The sequence below is a fragment of the Prionailurus viverrinus genome, chromosome A2 (assembly GCF_022837055.1).
Source record: "Prionailurus viverrinus isolate Anna chromosome A2, UM_Priviv_1.0, whole genome shotgun sequence".
NCBI lineage: Eukaryota > Metazoa > Chordata > Mammalia > Carnivora > Felidae > Prionailurus > Prionailurus viverrinus.
Genome location: NC_062562.1, coordinates 146,803,216 through 146,827,153, shown reverse-complemented (window position 1 = coordinate 146,827,153; position 23,938 = coordinate 146,803,216). Strand labels below are relative to the sequence as shown.

General features: G+C 41.4%; 1 protein-coding gene across 3 annotated transcripts in view; it reads left to right on the top strand.

Moving 5' to 3' along the window:
• The window catches only part of TMEM209 (transmembrane protein 209), a 35,777-nt gene extending 19,985 nt beyond the window's left edge, over nt 1-15,792 (top strand). For all 3 annotated transcript variants that reach the window (XM_047849329.1, XM_047849326.1, XM_047849328.1), the window contains exons 10-15: nt 1,912-2,037; nt 4,596-4,693; nt 6,145-6,259; nt 6,353-6,450; nt 9,083-9,156; nt 14,591-15,792. In XM_047849329.1, coding sequence (XP_047705285.1) covers nt 1,912-2,037; nt 4,596-4,693; nt 6,145-6,259; nt 6,353-6,450; nt 9,083-9,156; nt 14,591-14,645 — 566 coding nt within the window. In that variant the 3' untranslated portion in view covers nt 14,646-15,792. The remainder of the gene's footprint in view (nt 1-1,911; nt 2,038-4,595; nt 4,694-6,144; nt 6,260-6,352; nt 6,451-9,082; nt 9,157-14,590) is intronic.
• Nucleotides 15,793-23,938: the final 8,146 nt, after the last annotated feature.

Below are 23,938 nucleotides of genomic sequence, written 5' to 3'. Positions count from 1 at the left end.
TTTTTCTATTTGTTAAATATTCTCCAGTACTGGTTTTGTGGCTAGATTGTATATTTTTTTTTTTTTGTATGTGTAATACATTGTATTTAACTGATCTTGATTATCTAAAATGGAGGGCTTTTTCCCTTTGTTGTTATTAATAATGCTGTGAGTAAATACCATTTTGCCTAAATCTTTGTGTACATTTGTAATGATTTATTAGGGATAATTTCTTAGAAGTGGAGTTGGGGCACCTGGGTGGCTCACTTGTTTAAGCATCTGGTCTTGGCTCAGGTCATGATCTTAGGACTTGTGAGTTAGAGCCCCGCTTCGGGCTCTCTGCTGTCAGCGTGGAGCCTGCTTCAGATTCTCTCCCTCTCTCTGCCCCTCCCTCACTAGTGGGCACACGCACATTCTCTCTCTCTCAAAAATAAACATTAAAAAAAAAAAAAAGAAGTGGTTAGTTCAGTACGAATAAATACATCAAAGCTTTGATGATGTACCTAACCCTTTGAAAAGCTTATACCAGTTTATACTCTAGCAACCATGTCACAGAGAAGAATGCCTTTTTCCCCAACACTGTACATTACTAGTAAGGTTGGACGTTCTGAAAATTTTTGCTTATTAATTTCTTTGTATAGTTGTGTTTCCTGATATGATAAGAGAAATCACTGTCATAGAAAGTTCTACTTGTCAGTGGCTTAAGAGGCAACTTTTTTTTTTTTTTTTTTTTTTTTTTTAGACAGAGAGCACTTGAGAGAGGGAGGGGAAGAGGGAAAGAGGGAATGAGAATCTTTTTTTTTTTTATTTTATTTTTTTTTTTGTTTATTTTTGGCAGAGAGAGAGAGAGAGTGAGCATGAGCGGGGGAGGGGCAGAGAGAGAGGGAGACACAGAATCCGAAGCAGGCTCCAGGCTCCGAGCTGTCACTACAGAGCCTGACGTGGGGCTTGAACTCACAGACTGTGAGATCATGACCTGAGCTGAAGTCGGATGCTCAACCGACTGAGCCACCCAGGCGCCCTGAGAATGAGAATCTCAGGCTCCATGCTCAGCAGGAAGTCCAACACTAGACTCTGTCTCACGGCCGTGAGATCATGACCTGAGCCAAAATCAAGAGTTGGACACTTAGCTGACTGAGCCACCCAGGTGCCCCTAAGGGGCAACTTTTAACTCAATGTGATTTTTTTTTTTAAGTTTATTTATTTATTTTGAGAGAGAGCGAGTGAGCAAGCACAAGCGGGAGAGGAACAGAGAGCATGGGAGGGAGAGAGAGGGAGAGAATCCCAAGCAGGCACTGTTGGTGCAGAGCCCGACGTGGGGCTCGAACCCAGGAACTGTGAGATCATGACGTGAGCCAAAATCGAGTTAGACACATAACCAACTGAGCCACCCAGACACCCCTCAACGTTTTTTGGTTTTTTTTTAAGTTTGTTTATTTTGAGAGAGCTCTCACAAGCTGAGTAGGGGTGGGGCAGAGAGAGAATCCCAAGCAGGCTAAGCTGTCAACGATGAGCCCTACACGCAGAGCCCCACTGGGGGCTCAGACGTACCAACTGAAAGATCGTGACCTGAGCCGAAATCAGAGTTGGTCACCTAACCGACTGAGTCACCCAAGCACCCCAGCTCAACCTGATTTTGAAAGCTATCGTGTATCTTTTTATACATACCCCACAAAAAAAATTTGTATCAGTTGTCTATAGATTTACCGGAATGGATCTGGCTGCTGCTTTTGGCGTGTGTGTGCAAGTGGTGTGTGTGTTTATAAATCTGGCCACCATGCCAGAAATAAAATAAATTGTAGGTAAAGGCGATAATGCTCATTGTGAAAGTAAACTATTCTATTCTTACTTTCACTTATTCCTTCAACGCCTATTGAAGGAAGAGACCCACATGAAGAATAATCTGTGTCCTACGTGTTTTGTTTTTAACAGAGGCTAGCATTACTAGCTTGAAGCAAGCCGCTCTGGTCAAAGCTCCTCTCATCCCGACTTTGAACACGATTGTGCAGTATCTAGACCTTACACCCAATCAGGAATACTTGTTCGAAAGGATTAAAGGTAACTAGTAATTTGAAGAGGAAAAAAATTTCACTACTTTGAGATTTTATAAATAAAAGTAACAAGGGGAAAAAATTTTTAAGTATCACTTTTTTTTTTGTTTTATGAACATATATTTAATTAGGGCTTAGTTAAGGCTTATTATACTTGAATAACGTTTGGGTTTTATGTTTCATATTGCCTAAGATTTGTCAAAATGATGTAGTTAGCCTTAAATGTGCTCATTAATTGCATTCTGTAGAGGGAAACTTAAATGTGAGCTACATGGGCTGCAGTAAATATTCCACCTATTTTCTACCCTTAAACCATTAAGAACGGGTGCCACTGTGACATTCCTTATCATTTTAGCATGTTGGTCCCTCTTTCTTTCAATTCTTGTAATGTATATTTAATGTGTTGCTACTTTGAATTTCTGTCATATTCGGATTATTTGGAGGGAAATGTGATCTTCTGAGGAGACGGACGTGAGAATCAGGAAAGTTAGCCTCCCTGATACTCCCAAACTCTCTTTATGCTTCCCTGCTTTTATTTGGATAAACTGTAAAATGTTCTCATCAGTAAAAAAAAGCTTTAGAAATAGTATTTCACTCTTCAGATTTATCATAAATCTTAACTTGAAAACATTATGGTACCTTCTCTCCCCCAGGTTTGGACTGGGGTTCAGAAATAAGCATTTTTCATGACTTTTAAAAAAACTTTTTATTATCAGGAGAATTCAGATATTCCTAACACTAAACACAACAGTGTGCTCAAGCCTCCTGTACACAGCCCCTGGGCCTGGCAGCCTTTAGCCTCTCGGCACCCCTGGCCCTATCTATATCCCCATCTACCTGCTCGCCTCCTGTGTTATATATAGTTCTATGTGCTGTTGTCACTTCATCTGTAAACAGCTCTGTATGTGTCTCAAAGATAAGGCCTTTTAAAAACATAACCTCAGTACAATTATCACACCTATTATTTAAAAAAATTTTTTTAACGTTTATTTATTTATTTTTTAATTTTTTTTTTTCAACGTTTATTTATTTTTGGGACAGAGAGAGACAGAGCATGAATGGGGGAGGGGCAGAGAGAGAGGGAGACACAGAATCGGAAACAGTCTCCAGGCTCTGAGCCATCAGCCCAGAGCCTGACGCGGGGCTCGAACTCACGGACTGCGAGATCTTGACCTGGCTGAGGTCGGACGCTTAACCGACTGCGCTACCCAGGCGCCCCTAACGTTTGTTTATTTTTGAGACAGAGAGAGACACAGCATGAACGGGGGAGGGGCAGAGAGAGAGGGAGACACAGAATCAGAAGCAGGCTCCAGGCTCTGAGCCATCAGCCCAGAGCCTGACGCAGGGCACGAACCCACGGACCGCAAGATCGTGACCTGAGTTGAAGTCGGACACTTAACCGACTGAGCCACCCAGGCGCCCCCACACCTATTATTTTTAAAACAATTTCTTTATATCATGAAATATATAGCCTATGTATGTACGGATGTCCATCCATCCATCCATCTCATAAAATGTGTAATTACTTTGTTTGGTATTGCTTGAATTGGGATTCAGATATTATCATATATTGTGACTAGTTGATATAGCATTTTAGTTACTTTTAAGCTATAGGTTTCCTGTCCATCCTTTTTTTCATTTGCAACTTATTTGTTGAAAAAACTGGATTGTTTGTCCTGTAGAGTTGTCCACGTTGTGGATTTTACTGAATGCATGCCCATGGGGTGTGGTTTTACACGATCCTCTGTCCTCTGTATTTCGTGTAAATTCAGGTTGCAATATTTTGGCAAGATTGCCTGATAGATAGCAAGGTGTTTGTATATCCAGAAAGAAATGTGTGTGCACACATATATACAAAGTACGTATAAAGTATTGTTATATTCTAGATCAAATATACAAAAAAGCTTAAAAAAATTGTACTTAAAGTACAATGAACAGATAGAGGCCTTCTAGATTGAACAGTTAGCAACATTTTGCTACAGTTGATTCTCTTTGTCTACATATATACACACACACTTTTTTTTTACTCTACCATTTGAAATTCATTACAGACATCATTACTTGTTAGTATGATAATTCCTAAAAATGAGAACATTCTCCTACATAAACCCAGTACATTTAACAGACCTTTAAAATTAGCAATATTTCTAAAATCATCTAATATATCATTCATATTCAGGTTTCCCAATTGTCCAAAGAATGTTACTCTTTTTTTTCCTAACCAGAATAGAGTCTAGTTTCACACATTACCTTATGGTGCTTTATCTTTCTTTGGTCTCTTTCTCTAGAACAGTTCTGTCCCCCTTTTCTCCCCACATGACATGGACTTTTTTAAGAATCCCGAATGGTAGTTTTATTCTGTGTTTTGGAATTGTCTGGTTTTTTTTTCATGGTGATGTGTGAGTTACTATTTTATATCTTGTGTTTATGTTAGGGTGTTTTCATCAGGTTTTGAAGGTGTTATGCTTCCCTTATTGTAACCCCTTAGCCTTTTCTTCTTCTTCTTCTTTTTTTTTTTTTTTTTTCATATTTTTGGCTTCTTAAATTTCATCTTTGTTGCTTCAGAACTTTCTCAGGGAGGCTGTATGAGTTCATTTAGATGGAATAGAGGTGGAGACTTCAAAGGACGGAAGTGGGATACAGACCTGCCCACTGACTCAGCTGTAAGTCACTACTTCTGTTTTCTCAGTTTAACATTTTCCCATGTTAATTGGATTTATGTGCTTTTATTTTTCCATTATAAAAATAAATATTAAAAAGAACTTAGAAACTAAGAAATAAAAGTTTAAAATTGTACCAGCATCTATCTTAACCACTGCTAATAGTTTGGTGGGGTTTTTTGGTTGTTGTTGTTTTAATTTTTTTTAATGTTTATTTGTGAGAGAAAGAGACACAGAGTGTAAGTGGGGGCGGGACAGAAAGAGGGAGACACAGAATCTGAAACAGGCTCCAGGCTCTGAGCCGTCAGCACAGAGCCTGACGCAGGGTTCAAACCCACGAGCAGTGAGATCATGACCTGAGCCAAAGTTGGAGGCTTAACCGATGAGCCACCCAGGCACCCCCTGGAGAGAGAAAATCTTTTAAGCAGGCTCCACACTCAGTACGGAGCCTAACGCAGGGCTTGATCTCACAACCCTAAGATCATGACCTGAGCCAAAATCAAGAGTCATATGCTTAACTGACTGAGTCACCCAGGTGCCCCAAGATTGTGCTATTTTTTAATGTTCTTATCATAGTTGTTATTATCCCATACATAAAATTTTGTATCCTTTTTTTTTTTTTTTTCACTTTTGTTGTGTTTAAGTATTTTTTCATTATTACCCAGTGTCCATTAACTTTTCCTATGTTGGACCTAAAAGTTTGAGAAATGTGGTAGGGGAGGAACTTTTGTTTTTCTGTTTTAAATAATATTGTAACTGGGGCGTCATGGTGGCTCAGTCGGTTAAGCATCCGTCTTCAGTTCAGGTCATGATTTCATGGTTTGTGAGTTCAAGCCTCACATCGGGCTCTGTGCTGACAGCTCAGAGGCTGGAGCCTCCTTCGAATTCTGTGTCTCCCTCTCTCGCTGACTCTCCCTCATTCACGCTCTGTCTCTCTCTGTCTCTCTCTCTCAAAAATAAGTAAACATTAAAAAAAATTTTTAAATAATATTGTAAGGAATATCATGGTGCATGTTTATTCTTGGGGATTGTGGCTTTTAGAAAGATTCCTGGAATTAAGATTTATGAGATCAAAGAGTGTAAAGTTTTTGAACATTTAAGAGTTTCAAGATCATGTTTTTTATTTTTTAATAGTGACCGTCAGTGTGGAAAACATAAAGCTTCAAATGATGATATTCAAATTGAGAATGTATGTCTGTTTTTATCTTGGTTTTTTGTTATTAACTATATGAGTAAGAATGATCCACTTAACAGAAGACTTGGAATGTCTTGCTTTGTCTTTTCATTTTATAGATTTCATCTTATAAATATAACTACTTGAAAGCATTTAGCTAGTTCTCTCTTTAGGGAAACATTTAAAGATTGGAGTCATCATAAACAGCACTGTTTTTAAAGGGCTTATATCTATGATAGATTTTCATGCTGATTTAAAAAAATTGTTTCCTCATCTTCAGATCATCATGCATGTATTTTGCACCTACCTTGATTCCAGATTACCTCCACATCCTAAGTACCCTGACGGGAAGACATTTACTTCTCAGCACTTTGTTCAGACACCAAATAAACCAGGTATAAACCTCCTAACAGAATGAGTTGAGATTTTCACATGAGATATATCTAGAGGTTTAGCTTGTTTTTTAATGTAGCGTATTTCCTTTACAGATGTGACAAATGAGAATGTTTTTTGCATCTATCAGAGTGCTATCAACCCTCCTCATTATGAGCTAATCTACCAGCGTCATGTGTACAATCTTCCAAAGGTACGTACTTCTTTTTAAAAAAAAATTTAATGTTTATTTATTTCTGAGAGAGAGAGACAGAGAGAGACAGAGTGCGAGCTGGAGGGGGCAGAGAGAGAGGGAGACACAGAATCTGAAGCAGGCTCCAGGCTCCGACCTGTCAGGACAGAGCCGGACACAGGGCTTGAACTCATGAACCGTGAGATCACGACGGAGCCAAAGTGGGACACTTAACCGACGGAGCCCCCCAGGCGCCCCCAAAGTTACTTCTAAATGTAGAAATGGCTATTGAGGAAGGTCATGGTGACTTGCTTTGATAATATTTTTTAAATTAAAGTCTCTTGTCTAAGGAACAGGTAAACTGTTTAAATTAGGGAAAATGAATTTCTTAAATGTCCCTTTTTTAAACCATAGAAGAAAGAGCAGGGGCACCTGGGTGCCTCAGTCGGTTAAGGATGCGACTTCGGCTCAGTTCATGATCTCATAGCTCACAGGTTTGAGCCCCACGTCGGGCTCGGCATTGGCAGTGCAGCCTGCTTGGGATCCGTGCTCTCTCCTCACTCTCTGTCCCTCCCCCACTCACACTTTGTCTCATAATAAATAAATTCTGAAAAGAAAGATCACTCATTCCATTACTTAAAGGCAGCTATTGTTAACATTTTTGTTGTATTGCCTTTGGTAAATTTCATTTTGGCCTTTTCTCTGTGCTATTTTATGGGTTGAAATCGCATTATTTATGTAGTTTTATTTCCTTTTAAAAATTAACTTCCTTAAAGAACTCTTTTGCACTGCTGATAGGAATGCAAACTGGTGCAGCCACTCTGGAAGACAGTATGGAGGTTCCTCAAAAAATCAAAAAAAGAACTATCCTATGACCCAGTAATTGCAATACTAGGTATTTATCCAGAGGATACAGAAATGCTGTTTTGGCGGGGCACATGCACCCCAATGTTTATAGCAGGGCAATCAACAATAGCCAAAGTATGGAAAGAGCCCAAATGTCCATCGACAGATGAACGTATAAAGAAGATGTGGTATAAAGAAGATGTGGTGTATGAATGCAATGGAATATTACCTAGCAATCAAAAAGAGTGAAATCTTGCCATTTGCAACAACGTGGATGGAACTAGAGTGTATTATGCTAAGCGAAATAAGAGAAAGACAGATATCACATGATTTCACTCATATGTGGAATTTAAGAAACACAACAGATGAACATAGGGGAAGGGAAGCAAAAATAAGATAAAAACAGAGGGAGACACATCGTAAGAGACTCTTACAGAGAACAAACTGAGGGTTGCTGGCTGGGCGTTGGGTAGGGGGATGGGCTAAATGGGCGATAGGCCCTAAGGAGGACACTGGTTGGGATGAACACTGGGTGTTATATGTAAGTGATGAATCACTAAATTCTATTCCTGAAATCATTACACTCTATATAACTAATAACTTGGATTAAATTTTTTTTTTAAAGTGAATGGTAGAAAAAAAAAATCTTTGTTAATTTAATTAACTTAAATATAATTTCCATCCTATAAAAATCTTTCATAGAAATACTTTTTAATGGCTATAAAAAAGTTATCATTATATGGGGTGCCTGGGTGGCTCAGTCGGTTAAGCGTCCGACTCCGGCTCAGGTCATGATCTTGCAGTTAGTGAGTTCAAGCCCTGCATCGGGCTCTGTGCAGACAGCTTGGAGCCTGGAGCCTGCTTCAGAATCTGTGTCTCCCTCTCTCTCTGCCCCTCCCCTGCTCACACTCTGTCTCTCAAAAAATAAATAAGTGTTAAAAAAAATTTTGGGGGGGAGGGCAGCGCTTGGGCGGCTCAGTCGGTTGAGCGTTCGACTTTGGCTCAGGTCACGATCTCACAGTCTGTGAGTTCAAGCCCTGCATCAGCCTCTGTGCTGACAGCTCGGAGCCTGGAGCCTGCTTCAAATTCTGTTTCCCTCTCTCTCTGCCCCTCCCCTACTCATGCTGTGTCTCTCTCTGTGTGTCAAAAATAAATAAAAACACTAAAAAAATTTTTTTCTTAATCGTTTTAAGTTTCTTGTAAGATTGTAACATAATTTATTCAACCGTTCTCCTACCATTGAACATTTTGGATGTTCTAAATCTTTGTTTTATAAATACTGCTGAATATTCATCTTTATGGATATAGCGGTCTACATTTTGGGTAATTTCGTTAAAGTCCAAAAGTGGAATTCTAGGTTACAGAATATTTTCAAAGCTTTTAAAATATATTATCAAACTACTTTTATACAAAAGGTTATGTACCAGTTTACATTTCTATTCAGGTATCTTACTCTTAACTGCAGACTTCAGTTCTATTGATGAGCTTTGTAGTTATTGTTGTTACCAGCTTTTTCCAAAAAAATTTTATATTGACTATAATCATAAATCGTGTTCTCCATCAGATTCCTAGAAGAGAGTATTAATTGCATTTTTTTCAAATTTAATATTCCAGCTGTATAAGTGTTAATATTTTGGGCCATTGAAGTTTCTGTACAAATCCATGCAAATGAAAGTCTGAATTACACGGAATTCTGAGTTAGTAGAATGTGAATTGATAGGATCTGCATTTATCTTTTTGTTTGGTTTGTATAATCTTTGGCTTGGCTTGGTTTAAATCTTGCTGTCTTTTTTTGTCTTTGTTCCAGGGCCGAAATAATATGTTTCATACATTGTTAATGTTTCTCTACATCATAAAAACCAAAGAGTCAGGAATGCTTGGGTAGGTATTGATGCTTTAAAAATGCAAGTACTTAACTTATTTACTGTTTCTCTTCCCATGTTAAGATTCTGCAGAAGCAGCATCATATATTGAAAAGATTGTGGACCGAACAAGAGATATGGCTTTTGGCACTGGCTCAGCCCTGTCACTAACCAGTTCTATTCTCTTGGGCAAATCCATTGATTCCTCACCAACCTCCATTTCCCTACTGGTTTCCCTCATTGGCTTTACGGTTGTGTCCCTCAAGAAGCAACTCTGAGGATGTATTTCAAGCTCTTGCCAATTTAAAATTTATCAACAGAACAAAACAAAAGCCATCCCATTTCAGACACACCCTTCTGCAAAATGTTTATACTTCTAGAGAGGCTGAGTCAGCACCCATTCCATAATATTATTAACTGGGACAGAAAAATGGTCAGTTGAAATTGTTTACTTTGTTATTCTAAATATTTAGAATGAAGCTCACGTCCTGTTTCAATAAATTCAGAATTGTCATATGGTCATTTTGGTGATCCGAAATATTAGCGTACCAAATAATATTTTGAAGCAGGAGGACTGGTTAAGGCTGGGGAAATCTCGTAATGCAAGGTCTAGAACTCTCAAAACCTGAGGTTAAGAAAATGTGAAGGGAAAGGCTTGGAGTGGAGAACGTCTGGGGTCCATTCCAGTTCCGATATGCATGCCTCTTTTCAGTTTAGCTTAGGTGTCCTGTTTTATATGTGTTTTAGAACGACTTTGTCTGATAGAGCAGCCATCCATCACATGTGACAATGAGCATTTGAAACATGACTAATCTGAATTGAGATGTTCTGTAAGTGTAATGTATATAGACCAGAATTTGAAGACCCAAGAAAAAGGGGGGTACAAAAGATCTCAATACTTTTGTGCATTGATTACCTGTTGAATTAATACATTGGATATATTGGATTAAATGAAATATATTACTGAAATTAAAACTGTTTCTTTTTACTTTTTATAAACATTTTAAGATGTCTACTAGAAAATTTAAAATTATGGGGGCATCTGGCCAGCTCAGTCAGTAGAGCTCACGATTCAATCTCTCAGGGTCGTGAGTTCAAGTCCCAGGTTGGGCATAGAACCCACTTAAAATAAAAATTTTTTTAATATAAATAAGATTAAATGTAAACAAATAAATTTAATAAATATAAATAAAATTAAATATAAATAAAATTTAAGAAGTAACAAAAATAAATTAAAAATATATTTAGAAAAAAATTTTAAATGATGTATGTGGTTTGCATTTCACTGACATCACATTATATTTCTACTGGACAGTACTGCTCTAGAGAAAGCCAAGTTCCTGTCCTTAAACATACTAAATTCAAAGATTTTTAAAAGACATAAACAGTCCAAAAAAAATTTTTTTTCACCAAATCAGTCTATGGTTTTAATGTGATTCCTATCAAAATCCTAGCAAGTTTTTTTATTTCTCTTAATTTTATTTTTTTAAATTTACATCCAAATTAGTTAGCATATATAAAAAATTTTTTTTAATATTTATTTATTTTGGGGATGGTGGGCAGAGAGAGAAGGAGACACAGCCTCTGAGCTGTCAGCACAGAGCCCAGTGCAGGGCTCGAACTCCTGAGCCATGAGATCATGACCTGAGTTGAAGTCAGACGCTTAACCAACCCAGCTACCCAGGATCCCCTTTTATCATATATATATATGTGTGTGTATATATATATATATATATATATATATATATATATATGTATTTTTTTTTCTTTAATGTTTATTTTTGAGAGAGAGAGAGAACGAGCAGGGGAGGGGCAGAGAGAGGAAGACAATCTGAAACAGGGTCCAGGCTCCGAGCTGTTACGACAGCACAAAGCCCGACAGCGGGGCTCGAACCCACGGACTATGAGATCATGACCCAAGCCGAAGTCTGACGCTTAACTGACTGAGCCATCCATGTGTCCCATTGTCATATATGTTTTAACGTAAGAAAGATTAAATAGGAAACTCACTTTTGTGAAGCATCTAAACTAAATATTCTTTTTTCCTTATTTTTTAATTATAAAAGTAATACATGCCCAATATGCAAATACCTAAATGCTACAGCAGTGTATAGACTAGAAATTGAAAATTCCTGTCTGGTCAGCCTCTCAATCCCACTGCCTCTGAGTACCCAATGTTAGCAGTTAAAAGTGTATGTTTATAGACTACTTTCTGGGAATAAGTTGATCTGGATTTTATTTTTCATTTTGTTTAAACATGTATTGTGCCTAAACATATTATCCTGTGCTTTTTTTTTAATCTTTTTTTTTTTTGACATTTATTCATTTTTGAGAGACAGAGACAGAGCATGAGCAGGGGAGGGGCAGAGAGAGAGAGGGAGACACAGAATCCAAAGCAGGCTCCAGGCTCTGAGCTGTAAGCACAGAGCCCGATGTGCGACTCAAACCCAGGAACCGTGAGAGATCATGACCTGAGCCAAAGTCAGACGCTTAACCGACTGAGCCACCCAGGCACCCCTGTGCTCTGCTTTTTAATCTCACAGTTTGTCTTAGACATTCTTCCTTGTCAGTAAATACAGACCATTTTCCTAAAATTTCTAGCAGTGTTTAATTATAAATATGTGCATGCATATGTATTCGAAATATGAAATATGTTATAAATATAATGTTTTATAATTATTCCTCACTTAATGCTTCAGAAGGGCTATTTTGAAGCCAAGAATTAATTGAAAAATACTTTAGGGGTGCCCAGATGGCTCAGTCGATTAAGCATCTGACTTTGGCCCAGGTCATGATCTCAAAGCTTGTGGGTTTCAAGCCCCAGGGCTGACAGCTCGGAGCCTGGAGCCTGCTTTGGATTCTGTGTCTCCCTCTCTCTCTCTGCCCCTCCCCTGCTCATGCTCTGTCTCTGTCTCTCAAAAATGAATAAATGTTAAAAAAAAAAAAAGATTTTAAATCAACAGCGAATGTTTGTTTAATGTTTATTTATTTTTGAGAGAGAGAGACAGAGACAGAGACAGAGACAGAGACAGAGACAGAGTATGAGCTGGGGAGGAACAGAGAGAGAGGGAGACACAGAATCCAAAGCAGGCTCCAGGCTCTGAAGTGTCAGCATAGAGACTGACACAGGGCTAGAACCCATGAACTGCAAGACCATGACCTGAGCCCAAGTCAGACGCTTAACTGACCGAGCCACCCAGGCACCCCTCGAATGTTTGGTTTTAATTGAAAGTTTATCTTTTCCTCTCTAGATCCAAATTGACATTTTGATGCATTAATGATTTGTCATGATAGCTTGAAGTTTGTGTTGAGTGCTAGGTACGCTTTGTCCACATAAAAATGGAAAAATTTCAGAAGTACTTAGGAGGCTGGCTCAATCTGTAGAGCATGCAACTCTTGATCTGGGGGTTATGAGTTCAAGCCACGTGTTGGGTATAGAGCTTATTTAAAACATGAATAAAGTAAAATAAGGTTGAAATATTTAGTGGGGTAATGACTTACTTAGAGGCCAAGAAGAATTCATACAATTTTTAAAGTGCGTATCTTATTGAGCAACTTAAATGTGGGAAAGAAACATTTCAAACTAAAACTAATACATCTTTTATTTATTTGAGATTTTTTTTTCTTAACCAAGGGAAAAACTTTGAAATTATTAACTTTTTAAATGATTGATTAATCTACCTGATACATTCTAAAACAATCAAATGCTTAAAAACTATCCTATGGGGCGCCTGGGTGGCGCAGTCGGTTAAGCGTCCGACTTCAGCCAGGTCACAATCTCATGGTCCGTGAGTTCGAGCCCCGCGTCGGGCTCTGGGCTGATGGCTCGGAGCCTGGAGCCTGTTCCGATTCTGTGTCTCCCTCTCTCTCTGCCCCTCCCCCGTTCATGCTCTGTCTCTCTCTGTCCCAAAAATAAATAAACGTTGAAAAAAAAAAAAACTATCCTGTAACTTAAAGGAAATAAGCAAGTGGCTCAAATAGAGTCCATTTGGAATCATGCCCATAAAGCAGCAGCAGATTGATCCAAATACATTATCCAGTCAATGCCAGATATTTGTGCAGTTACTGGAATGAGATGACTGGTTTACTTCCAAAAGGGGGAAAAAATCTAGACAGAATTAACTGCACAACAATTTAAGTGTTCTGTTCAGCAAATAAACTGTAAATAAAGTTTAAAGCTAAAACTAAATGACAAACTGAGACAAAATTTTATAGTTGCAACAGATACAGCAAGTCCAAGCTAATATCCATCATATGTAAAGAGCATATATAAATTCATTGGAAAGAAAATATATAGAAAATGGTCATAGACATGAAAAACTTGCACAAAAAAGCTTTGTGCATATGGCTAATAATCACAAAAAGATGCTGGTTAGCCTCATATAAAACAAGCCAAAATTAAAACTTTTTTTTCTATCAGATTGATATTTAGCATTTGCAGGGTTTTTTTGTTTTTTTTTTTAAGATTCTTTTTTTTTTTAATATACCAACATGGGACTCTACACCCAACATCACAACCCTGATACCAAGATTTGCATGCACTACTGATTGAGCCAGCCAGGTGCCCCTCTCATTGGCAGTTTTGGTGAAGAGTTCCTTGAAGAAATGGGAAAAGCCAATTAGTACATAAATGACCTTTTTTGAAGGGCATTTTTGTAATATGTGTATATATTTTAAAATTTTTGTCAAAAGCAATAACTACTCATAATTTTACAAGTCCTGTGGTGCTATAAGTTCATGACAGAAATAACCAGTTCCCTGTTCCCCAAGCCCACTAAAGACAGCCACCTGAAACTCTCTTAGCCTTTTTCTTCTGATATTATTATAGTTCCAAATAATAGAGGCATGCGGCTGTCTCTTGATTCTTCAGTTTGGGACATCGGAGGTTGATTTCTTACTTTGTCAGATGAGTAATCTCTTTCTCTTATAGCCCTCTCCTTTGTACTTTGAATACTGTATAGTACTCTCTAGAGTAGGAGTAGATTTTTCTTTTTGTTTATATATAAGTAGGGTTTAGTTTAAGCTATATTAAGAATTCCCATGTACACATTCACTAAAGCATCCATAATAATTAGTAAATTCTTAATTCGGGTTTAATAGGTAAAATTCTCTAAGAAACTTAGCAGCTCTATGTCATATCCTCCATGTAAAAAATTTAATTGCTACCTCTACTTTAATCTTGCTAAAATTATTCTGTAATATTCCTTGAATTTTCCACACCCTGTAAACGCATTTGCCCTAAATTGGGGTTTTAAGCCCAGTGAAGAAAGCAATTACTATTGCTAGGGTCCACCTGATAAGCCATATGTAACATAACTCATTACGGAATGGCATTAAATGTTATCAGTTAAATATGTATTCCTTGTAAAGACTAGTTTTTGTTATTTGAAGAGACCTTAAATGTTTGGAAATCAGTTCAACTAAAAAGTTTTTTTCTTTTTTTCTTTTTATAGGAGAGTTAATCTTGGTCTATCCGGTGTGAATATTTTGTGGATTTTTGGCGAGTAATGTGGGTCGTTTAATTCCAAACATTAGGACTTTTATTTGATTGAACCAGGAGTTGAATCTAAGCATCTCTGAGTCACTGTTATCTTTTGAAATAAGATACATATGTGTGTGTTAACAGACTCTTTTAGATTTAACGAAAAATTAGCTATTATGAAACTTCTTGTTAAAGTATTTCCTGTGTTCTCTACACCGAGAGACATTACCTTCACTTTTTTTATTACCTTTCAGATTTTTCAGTTGTCTGTGTAACTGCAAACCTTCAGATATTTGTTGACCCAAAACAGTGCAATTTCCCCTTAATTAAGAAATTTGAGTCCTTTTTCATTGTAACCTACAAATGAGAATCATCCACCTGATTTTTCCCCACAAAAAAATTATTTTTTTCAATCGCATTATTTGGTGTAAATTTTAAAAAGAAACAAGGAAATTGCTAATTCACCTTTTTTATCTCTTTACTTCCCTGTTGTTCTATAGATCAGCCCAAGGCCCACATGTAAAGAGATGAGATCAACTTGTAAGCAGTGTATTATTAGTCCATGTGCATTTTTAAATAATATTGAAAGAGGTTTGACAGTGTTGGCATGTTTAGAAGTCAGCTCTCAGATTAACTCACAGAGTTAAACTATCTGGGTCTTGGGTTAAAAGGCTGAAGACATTAAGAAACTCTTGCTTTTTAATAATTCAATCTGACTGTCTTATTTTAAGAGTTCTCTTTTAAGATCATACAATATCTGTTTAAATTTTTTTAGATATGTTCAAAATATCTGGAGAGTAAGAAGTGACTGAGTTTTGCTTGACTCTATTTTCTTACGTATCTATGTATAGGACCTTGAAGGCTAGCTAGCAAGTGTGTTTGTTTTCCGGATTGACATCCTATTAGAGACCACTTCTGTCACCTTACGTAAACCTGGAAACAAAACTAGAATCTTCTGAGTAACTGCATTTTGGTCCTATATGTGCATCCCGTTTTTAATAATTTGTAAATTCTGTTTTTCAACAAGTCATTCCTGTGTTTCGAAAGCCCTATGTCCAGAGGAAAGGAGGTTTCTTTTCACTGCTTTTGATGTATGTTGAACATGTTTGCTGTGGTATTTTAGAAGAAAATGTCAATTAAACATGTTAAATACGAGAACATGTGAAAATCTAAGTACTGTTTCAAAACTTATTGAAGGTGTCACGGAATAACAGTTGTTACATGGTTAACATTCTTTATTAAAGGGAATAAGGGAAAAATTTTAACACATTAAGACAAAGGTTTTTTTTCTTTATAGGACTTATGGCAGCTTTTAGTCCAAAAATTCAAAGCTATAATATTTTTATTTTGTGACTATCAAGAAAATATAATATGTGGGAAATATACATGTAAAAAGACTAGAGATACATGCTAAAAAAGAAAAGCTCTTTTGTTTGCATACTGTGAGTCTAGCGTGGGTTACTGTATTCTAGGTAGCTTTCCTATACTGACTAGTCTCCACGAGTGTTTGAGCCAACTTATACTTTAATGTAGCCTTTATTAAAAATACTTTGATAAATTAGTTGGCATTCACACGTCAGGAAGACAGTGCACTGCAAATATGGTAAAATTTTTTGGGTCTTTGTGTTAAAATGAGTAAATACCTACTTTAATTAAATGTTATTTATAGGGTATTTTTCACGAGTTTTTCTTTTCATTGCTTGACTCATCCTTGTGGGATCAGATCCACCAATTATGTTGATTTTAGATTATGTTCTCTGTATCATTTATCCTCCCCCCCCCCCCCCCCCCCCGGCTATGAATATCAGCCTTTACTTCAGCCAAATTTGTTTTAGGAGCGTATCTAGGTGTTCATAATTTAGTTCCCACGAAGACATAAAAATGCTGTGTTGCTTGGCTTTCTCGAACTGGTATATGGTACACTTTAAACGGATATTTCCGTGGTGAAGACATGTAGCATATGGCTGGCACTTCTAAACCCGGCTTTGGAACAGAAGTCCTTTATTTTTTTAGAATATCAATCTTTTAAATGTGGACTTTTCCTCAGAGGTCAGTCTTGGTCCTGTGTTTCCCTGTCTCTGCTTTTCCTTAGAGATCTCATTCACTCCACAACTTCGTTTATCACCTCTCTGCATCTGATTCCCAAATTTACCACCAACCATAACGTCTCTCCCGCCTGAGCTCTGGCGTCCGACATTTCCATTCGCGTGTCCTGTGGACTGTGCGACCGGAACTGAATTCACATCTGCCAAAACCCGCTCGCTCTTCTAACCTCCCTTTTTCTGTTCATTGTACTGCCAGTTGCCCACGCTCAAAACTCCGGTGTCATCTTTGATTCCTTCGCTCCCTGGGTCCCCAGTCCAATTAGGCAGCAAACCCTCATCCATTCTTTCTTAACAGTGTCTCTTGCAGCTGTCCCTTTCCGTTTCTGCTGCCCCTGTGCTCATTTGCACCCTTACCAACTCACATAGGACCACTAGGACAGCCTAATTCATCTCGCAGCTTCCTAATTGTTGCCGCGCTTCCAGACTTTCCAATTCATCCCGCACGTTCTCTTCAAATTCATCTTCCTGAAACACCTGTTTGATCATTTCATTCCCCTGATCAATTCCTTAGGCTGACATTTAAAGCCCTCCACAATCTGGCCCCAAGCTAGCCTTCTCCTCCCAGATCCGCGGCCCCAGCCAGGGCGGGCTGCCGCTCGCTGGGCTCTCTGTGCGCTTCCTCCCGCTTGTCCCCCTCACTCTCTGGGGAACCCCCGGAGCAGCGTGCCCCTGCCTTGAGACTTCACTCTGATTAAACCTGCTATTTTTTGGAGCTAGTCCTGACCACTCCAGCTGGCAGTCGTTTCTCCCCCAGGGTGATTGGATCCGTGCCCGTTTTCTGGCACTCAGCAGCCATAGGAATAGATTCAGAAGTGACTTTTGGTCTAACGGTGCGTCCTCGTGTCTTTTCTCATCTGCCGAAAAGAAGGGAGTTTTTTACTAGTCTGAGCTGTCCTGCTGTTCGGGACGACTTGACAATGGCTAAAGCCACCTTCTGGGAAAGGCTTGCATTCTCCTCTTTGAAGGACGCCTTTCGAGCAGCCAGGCTCCCTGGCTTTCCTTCTGTGTTAGGCCTGAGGAGAAGGACAGCAACAGGGGGGCTGCCCGAGCGAGGTGTGAGGAAAATGCCACAACCGGGTGCCTGCACCCCAAAGGTCTTCCTCAGTGAGCTGGGTGAGGCCCTGCGCCTTAGCACGCTGTTCCAAATGCCACAGTGTCCACGGGAAGGGGCGCGGGGTGCACCCATCCCTCGGTGACTCCGGTCCCGGCCGCCCCCAGACCGTGGGTAGTGGCCGAAGGCAAAAACGCGTGACTGTGAGCAACAGGGGGCTGGGCTCTCTGGCGGGAAAGCTTCTGAGAAGGATCTGGGGGGGCCTGGTCTGCACACTTAAAATGAGAGGGGTTTGCACAACGAGCACCTGTGCTTCCTGGTCCCTGGTGACCAGGTTGCCACATCTCGCTGGGTGTGCCAGTGGCTTTCTGCCGAGTCTAGAGGGTTGTTAGGTGTTGCTTCTGAGCCACGTCTTTAATTCGAGCCCTGGAAGGTCATCCAGGATTCCATTTCCACACTGACTGAGCTGTACTCACCTCGGGGACCGGTCGTGGGTTCCACAGTCAGGGTTAGGAAGAGGAGTCCGGTACAGCAGAAGGGGGCTGCAGAGCAAGCAGGACCCCGTCCACCCAGGGATATTTCACCACAATGTCCCCTGCAGGCAGTCCCCAGCTGCGGCCGTGAGTGCCGTAATGACAGTTCAGAGCCTGGAGCCTGCTTTGGATTCTGTGTCTCCCTCTCTGCCCCTCTCCCGCTCGCTCTCCCTTTCAAAAATAAATAATAAACATTAAAAAAATGTTTTTAATAAAATAAAGCTATAGTTACATCCTTTCATGTCCCCAAAGCAAAATGAATACTCCAAAACCAGTCTGGCTAGAAGAGCCACTGGCCTGAATGGGCTGAGGCTTGGGAGGACTGAGCTCTTTTCCCTAACTGGGGCAGGGTAGTCACCGTTTACGCTGATTCTGATACAGAGATCACGGAGAAGCTCTCCAAGCTAAAATAACGGATGACAGTGCTTTTAGGCAGGGAAAAAACTGGCTTTGCAAAGTCCCCAAACAGACTATTAGCATAAACGTAAGAAATGGCCCCTTTGGCATTGTGAAGCCACTATCTCCTTCATGGACCGGGAGACCTTCATGGCCTTGACACGCCCTTGCCCCACCCCAACTGCTCTTGCCCAGCTGGATCTGCCCCCTGCTCCCTCCTTCCTCCCCCCACCCCAGATCGGGCCCTCCCCCAGCATGGACAGTGCCACCTTTGTACCTTGAAGGCTGGGCTTTCTGGTCTACCAAGAAAACCCCGTCTCCTTCCTTTCCCATTTCTAAACTAGAAGGAAAAAATAACAACCCTGAATCAGACCCTGCTTTCATGAACTGCATCCCATAGGGGGAAAGTCAGAAGGTGGTGATCTGCTCCGTTGGGGGCAAGACTTGTTTTCTCAGGCAGCGGCCAGGCACGATTCTTCCTCAGACACATGGTGTGTAGACTGGAACCGGGCAGCTCTGTGATAGTTTTGGCCCAGACTACAGGCATCAGCGTCCTGAGCTCCAGCTCCACAGAAAGGCCCCTTGTGCTCCTAATGGGGAGGGGCATCATCCACTGGACAGCCTGCGGGGCAGAGCAGCCCGGCTAACTCGTGAAAGTAAGACTTGGCAGAAGAAAGATCTAAAGCCATCAGCCCCCAAACCTGGTAGTTTGAAAAGATGTTAAGGTGGCATCTGTCTCAAGTTAGTTAACCACTCTTAAAAGTAAATTCAGTAAGGGGCGCCTGGGTGGCTCAGTCGGTTGAGCGTTCGGCTCAGGTCATGATGTCGCGGTTTGTGGGTTCGAGCCCCACGTCGGGCTCTGTGCTGACAGTTCAGAGCCTGGAGCCTGCTTCGGATTCTGTGTCTCCTTCTCTCTCTGCCCCTCCCCCACTTGTGCTCTGTCTCTCTCTGTCTCTCAAAAATAAATGTAAAAAAATTTTTTTTGAAAAAAAAAAAAAAGTAAATTCGGTACGATGTTCTGCTTCCAGTTCAAAGTTCTGCACGAGTTCTTTAAAGTCTTTTTTAAGCCATCTTGAAAATTCCTGGAGCTAACTACCTTAAAGTTGTGGCTAGACTGTACTTAGAACTCGGAGCTAACGTCCACATCCCAGAATTATGGATTCTCTTAAACGAGACACAACGTATTTTCTATGCAGCCAGAGAAATGATCTTTCATTGAAACTGCTCTATCTCTGAGTCAGTTGCTACTTTTTCCCACCTCAAGACTCTATTTCCCCACACATACGCCCTCCCCTCTCACCTACCCGCAGTAGTTTTCTGCTGGTGACGGATCTGCAGCTCTCACTGGCTTGCCCTTCTGACCCTGCCCCGGCAGGTGCAACAGTGGGGCAGTGCTAGAACAAATACCAAGGAAAACCAGAGGCCCTGCAGACAGTGGAACTCCTGTAAATGTTGGAGCTTCCGTTAGACTCTGGCTTCCTTCAGGTCCTTGAGGGCAGGTGCATGTGAGATACTCAGGAACTATGTGTTGGATTAACAAGCGGATTGAGAAGAAACTCACTTGAAAAGCTATCCTTTTCTTGTTCTGGCCTGGAATTTTCGATGTGCTTTCCATGCTGAAGACCGTAGAGAGCTCTCTGGCTGGTGAGTAGAAAGGCGGCAGAGAGGAAAAAGGACTAGGAATTGGCAGTTGGCTCTAAACTTGTAGAGAAGAAGGTCAGAGGACCCACTCTACATTTCCATGCATCCTTCTTCATTGGGCTCTGTGGAAATTAATTCAATAGTAAGGAGTACGTATACGCCTGGGAGTGGGTGGAGCCATCTAGATGCACATCTGCCAGCAGTTTCTCAGTTGGGTGCAAAATTGGTAGCATCCTGCAAGCTGACACAGCCGGAGCTGTGTTAGGATAGATGCGAGGTGGGAGAGCTGGGAACCCCGTGATCCGGTCCCGGGATACCATCATCCCGTTCCCTGGCACACTGCAGAGTTTTCTCCAAGTATGTGTCTCATTGGACCAGAAGATGTACTTCCTGAGCTGCTTCTCTGGAACATGCTTTCTCTGAGGATAGCCTCCGTCTGTTCCACAGTTAGAGTCTGTGCCCCCCCCCCCCCCCCCGGCCACACCAGGATCGGCCACACTCCTCCACTGCTGGTGGCCCTGGAAATTAGTACAGCCTTTTCGGGGCTACACGTATATCTCCGTCACTCCTGCTGCATAACAAACTATTCCCCCAAAGCATCATTCAGTATCACTTTTCCCCGGGGAGCTGGAAGACTGAATCGTCTTTAAGGCTCGTTCATTCACATGGCTCGTGGTCGACGCTGGCTATTGGCCGGGGGCCTAACTGGGAATGTGGGCGGAATGCCCACACAGGGCTTCCACATGTGGCCTGAGCCACCTCTTAATTCCGAGAGCAAGTATCTTGAGAAAGGAGGGCGGAGATGGGGACAGAAGCATATTACTTTTTATAACCTAGACTCGAAAGTTGCACGTTTCTTCCACTGCATCCTGTTGATCGAGGCGGCTACAAAGAACGGACCATTTTCAAAGGGAGGGAGCCTAGACCCCACCTCTCCATGGAGAGAGTGTGTGGGATGGGTCATATGTTGATGTGGCCGTTTTTGAAAAATACAATCTACCACAAAGTGCAATGCCCACCTCCTGCGATATTAATACTCTTTGGCTCATCGATCCCAGGACAATGTATCCTAGGAAAATATTCAACAGGAAAAAAATAAGTTATGCCTAAAGATATTCATTGTGAGCATTTGCTCATCGATTTGTCCATCCCCCCAGTAAATATTGTTTAAATTCTTTTGCTAGGGGCTAGGAATACAGAGGAGACTTAATATACTCGTTTTCCCCTCACATGGTTTCTAGTCTATAATAGCTAAAAACAAAATCCATCCAAATGTCTAGTGATAGAACGGTTTAATCAATTCTTGTACCTCAATTCTGTGAGATCTATCCTTGAACGAGATACTTACAGACTTAGTTTGACCTCTTTGTAAAATCCCTACAACTCTAACAAGACTATGTAAAAAGCTGGGGGAAATGTCGGGTAGAAGTGAAAGCAAATCAAAGTTGTACGTCTACTGTGGTTACAATTATGTAAAAATATGCATGCGGATCGCCAACTACAACAGACTATCCAAATGTGAACTCACTTGTTGAAACGGGAACGTGGATGATTGCTTTTCCATTTTCAATTCCCTCTCAATGGTACGTCTCTTTTACAATTAAAAAAAAAAAAATCCAGAAAGGGGGGTGGGGTGGGGGAAAGTGGTGCAAAACAGAATTTTACAGGTCAAAGGAAGAGAAGGCTCTGCTGAGTGAGAAGGTGAGGTGGGACAGGTGGCAAATGAGCTTCAGCAGGAGGAGAAAGCAGCGGGGATCCAGCCATGAAGACAGGAGCGGGGGAGCTGACTTTGGAAAACTGCAAAGCATCCCACCCGAGCCGTGTTTACCGGAGCCTGGGAAGTTGGGGCTCGAAGGGAAGGTTCACCTAAGGCTGCAGAGTTGACCGTAGAGACTCCCCCGCTTTTTGAGCAGAGATTGAAGTCAAAGGTGTGCCCCAGGAAGATGCCCCTGCCCGCTGTCCCGAGGATGACAGAAGCAGGCAGGGAGGCCTGGGAGGAGGCTGCTGCCGAAGGCCAGGTGGGGCAGGAAAGCTTGGAGAGCGTTTGTGAAAGCAGAAACGGTCACAACGTGGTACCTGGGTAGACACAGCCCCTGAGACTTCGGCCTGCGCGGTTATGACGATTGCAGCGCTAATCACGGAAATTGGAGGAAGAAGAACCGGTTGGCAGAAGAGAGATTTTCAACACGCTGAGTTCGAGCTGTTAACTGGGACGTGCACACGGAATGACAACAGATAGCTGGAAACATAAAGTCTGAATCTTAGGGAAGAGATCCCCTTTTTGGCAAAATAGTCTGAACCTCCCACTCGGCCTAGAAGGCTCTTCCCCCAGCTGTGTGTAACATCTGCTTCCTGTCTTCAGGAAGAGCTCTGCTCAAATGCCACCTCCTTGGACGCTTTCTTGCCACCCTAAAATGGCACTGCTGTCACCATCTCCCTTACCCCGCTCAGCTCTTCTTCATGGCACATACGTGAGACTTTACTTACCCCCACCCGCGCCCCCCTTTAGAGATGGGACGCCTGCGTCATCGTCCTGTGTTAAGAACTGCACGTTGGGGCGCCTGGGTGGCTCAGTCGGTTAAGCGTCCGACTTCGGCTCAGGTCATGATCTCGCGGTTGGTGAGTTCGAGCCCCGCGTCGGGCTCTGTGCGGACAGCTCGGAGCCCGGAGCCTGTTTCAGAGTCTGTGTCTCCGTCTCTCTCTGCCCCCTCCCCCACTCACCCTCTGTCTCTCTCTCTCTCCTTCAAAAATAAATAAACATTAAAAAATTAAAAAAAAAACTGCACGTTAATGGGCAACGGGGCGCCGATTCGCTCTTATGTGAATTTCCATTATGAAATGATAATAACAAATGGCATATATTCTTCTGACTCCCGAGCTCAGTCTAAAGATTGAAAACTTCTCTGCTCAAAAATACAACTTAGAAGAAAGGACACCCACCAACTGGTTTTTAAGAATGTCTCCTGCATAGCGGCAGGTACTTCCAGGCATATCCCATTGGCCAGCCCTTAATCACAGGGACACATCAAGCTGCAGGGGAATCTGAGGAAAGTAGGTTTTGTCTGCCATGATCATGGCCATGGCCAGCTAATAATCCTAGCACTACAGACGAAGGGGAGGGGTTGGATGTTGGACAGCAGCAGCAGTCTGTCACTGAGGAGATGTCTATACAAACCCACAGAGCCTTGGCTGTGCCTGCCTCCGAGGGCCGTGAACACGGTACAGAGTCCATTGTCCCCTGGAACGGTGTAACTCACCAAGGGTTTCCGAACCCTCTCCCTGGTCCCCAGGCACTGACGATAAGGAAATGTTCAACATTTCTGTGTTCCAGATGCCAAGATCTGTAGAGCAAAACATTGCAGGGACATCTACAATGCTTCTGCTTAACATTCTAAGTATTTTTAGCCAGCACCAGCTACATAATTTGTGGGACCCAGTGCAAAATTAAAATTGGGGAGGGGGGGGACACGCCTGGGTGGATCAGTTGGCCTGACTCTTGATTTTGGCGTAGGTCATGATCTCAAGTTCACAGGTTCAAGCCCCGCGATGGGCTCTGCGCTGACATCATGGAGCCTGCTTGGGATTCTCTCTCT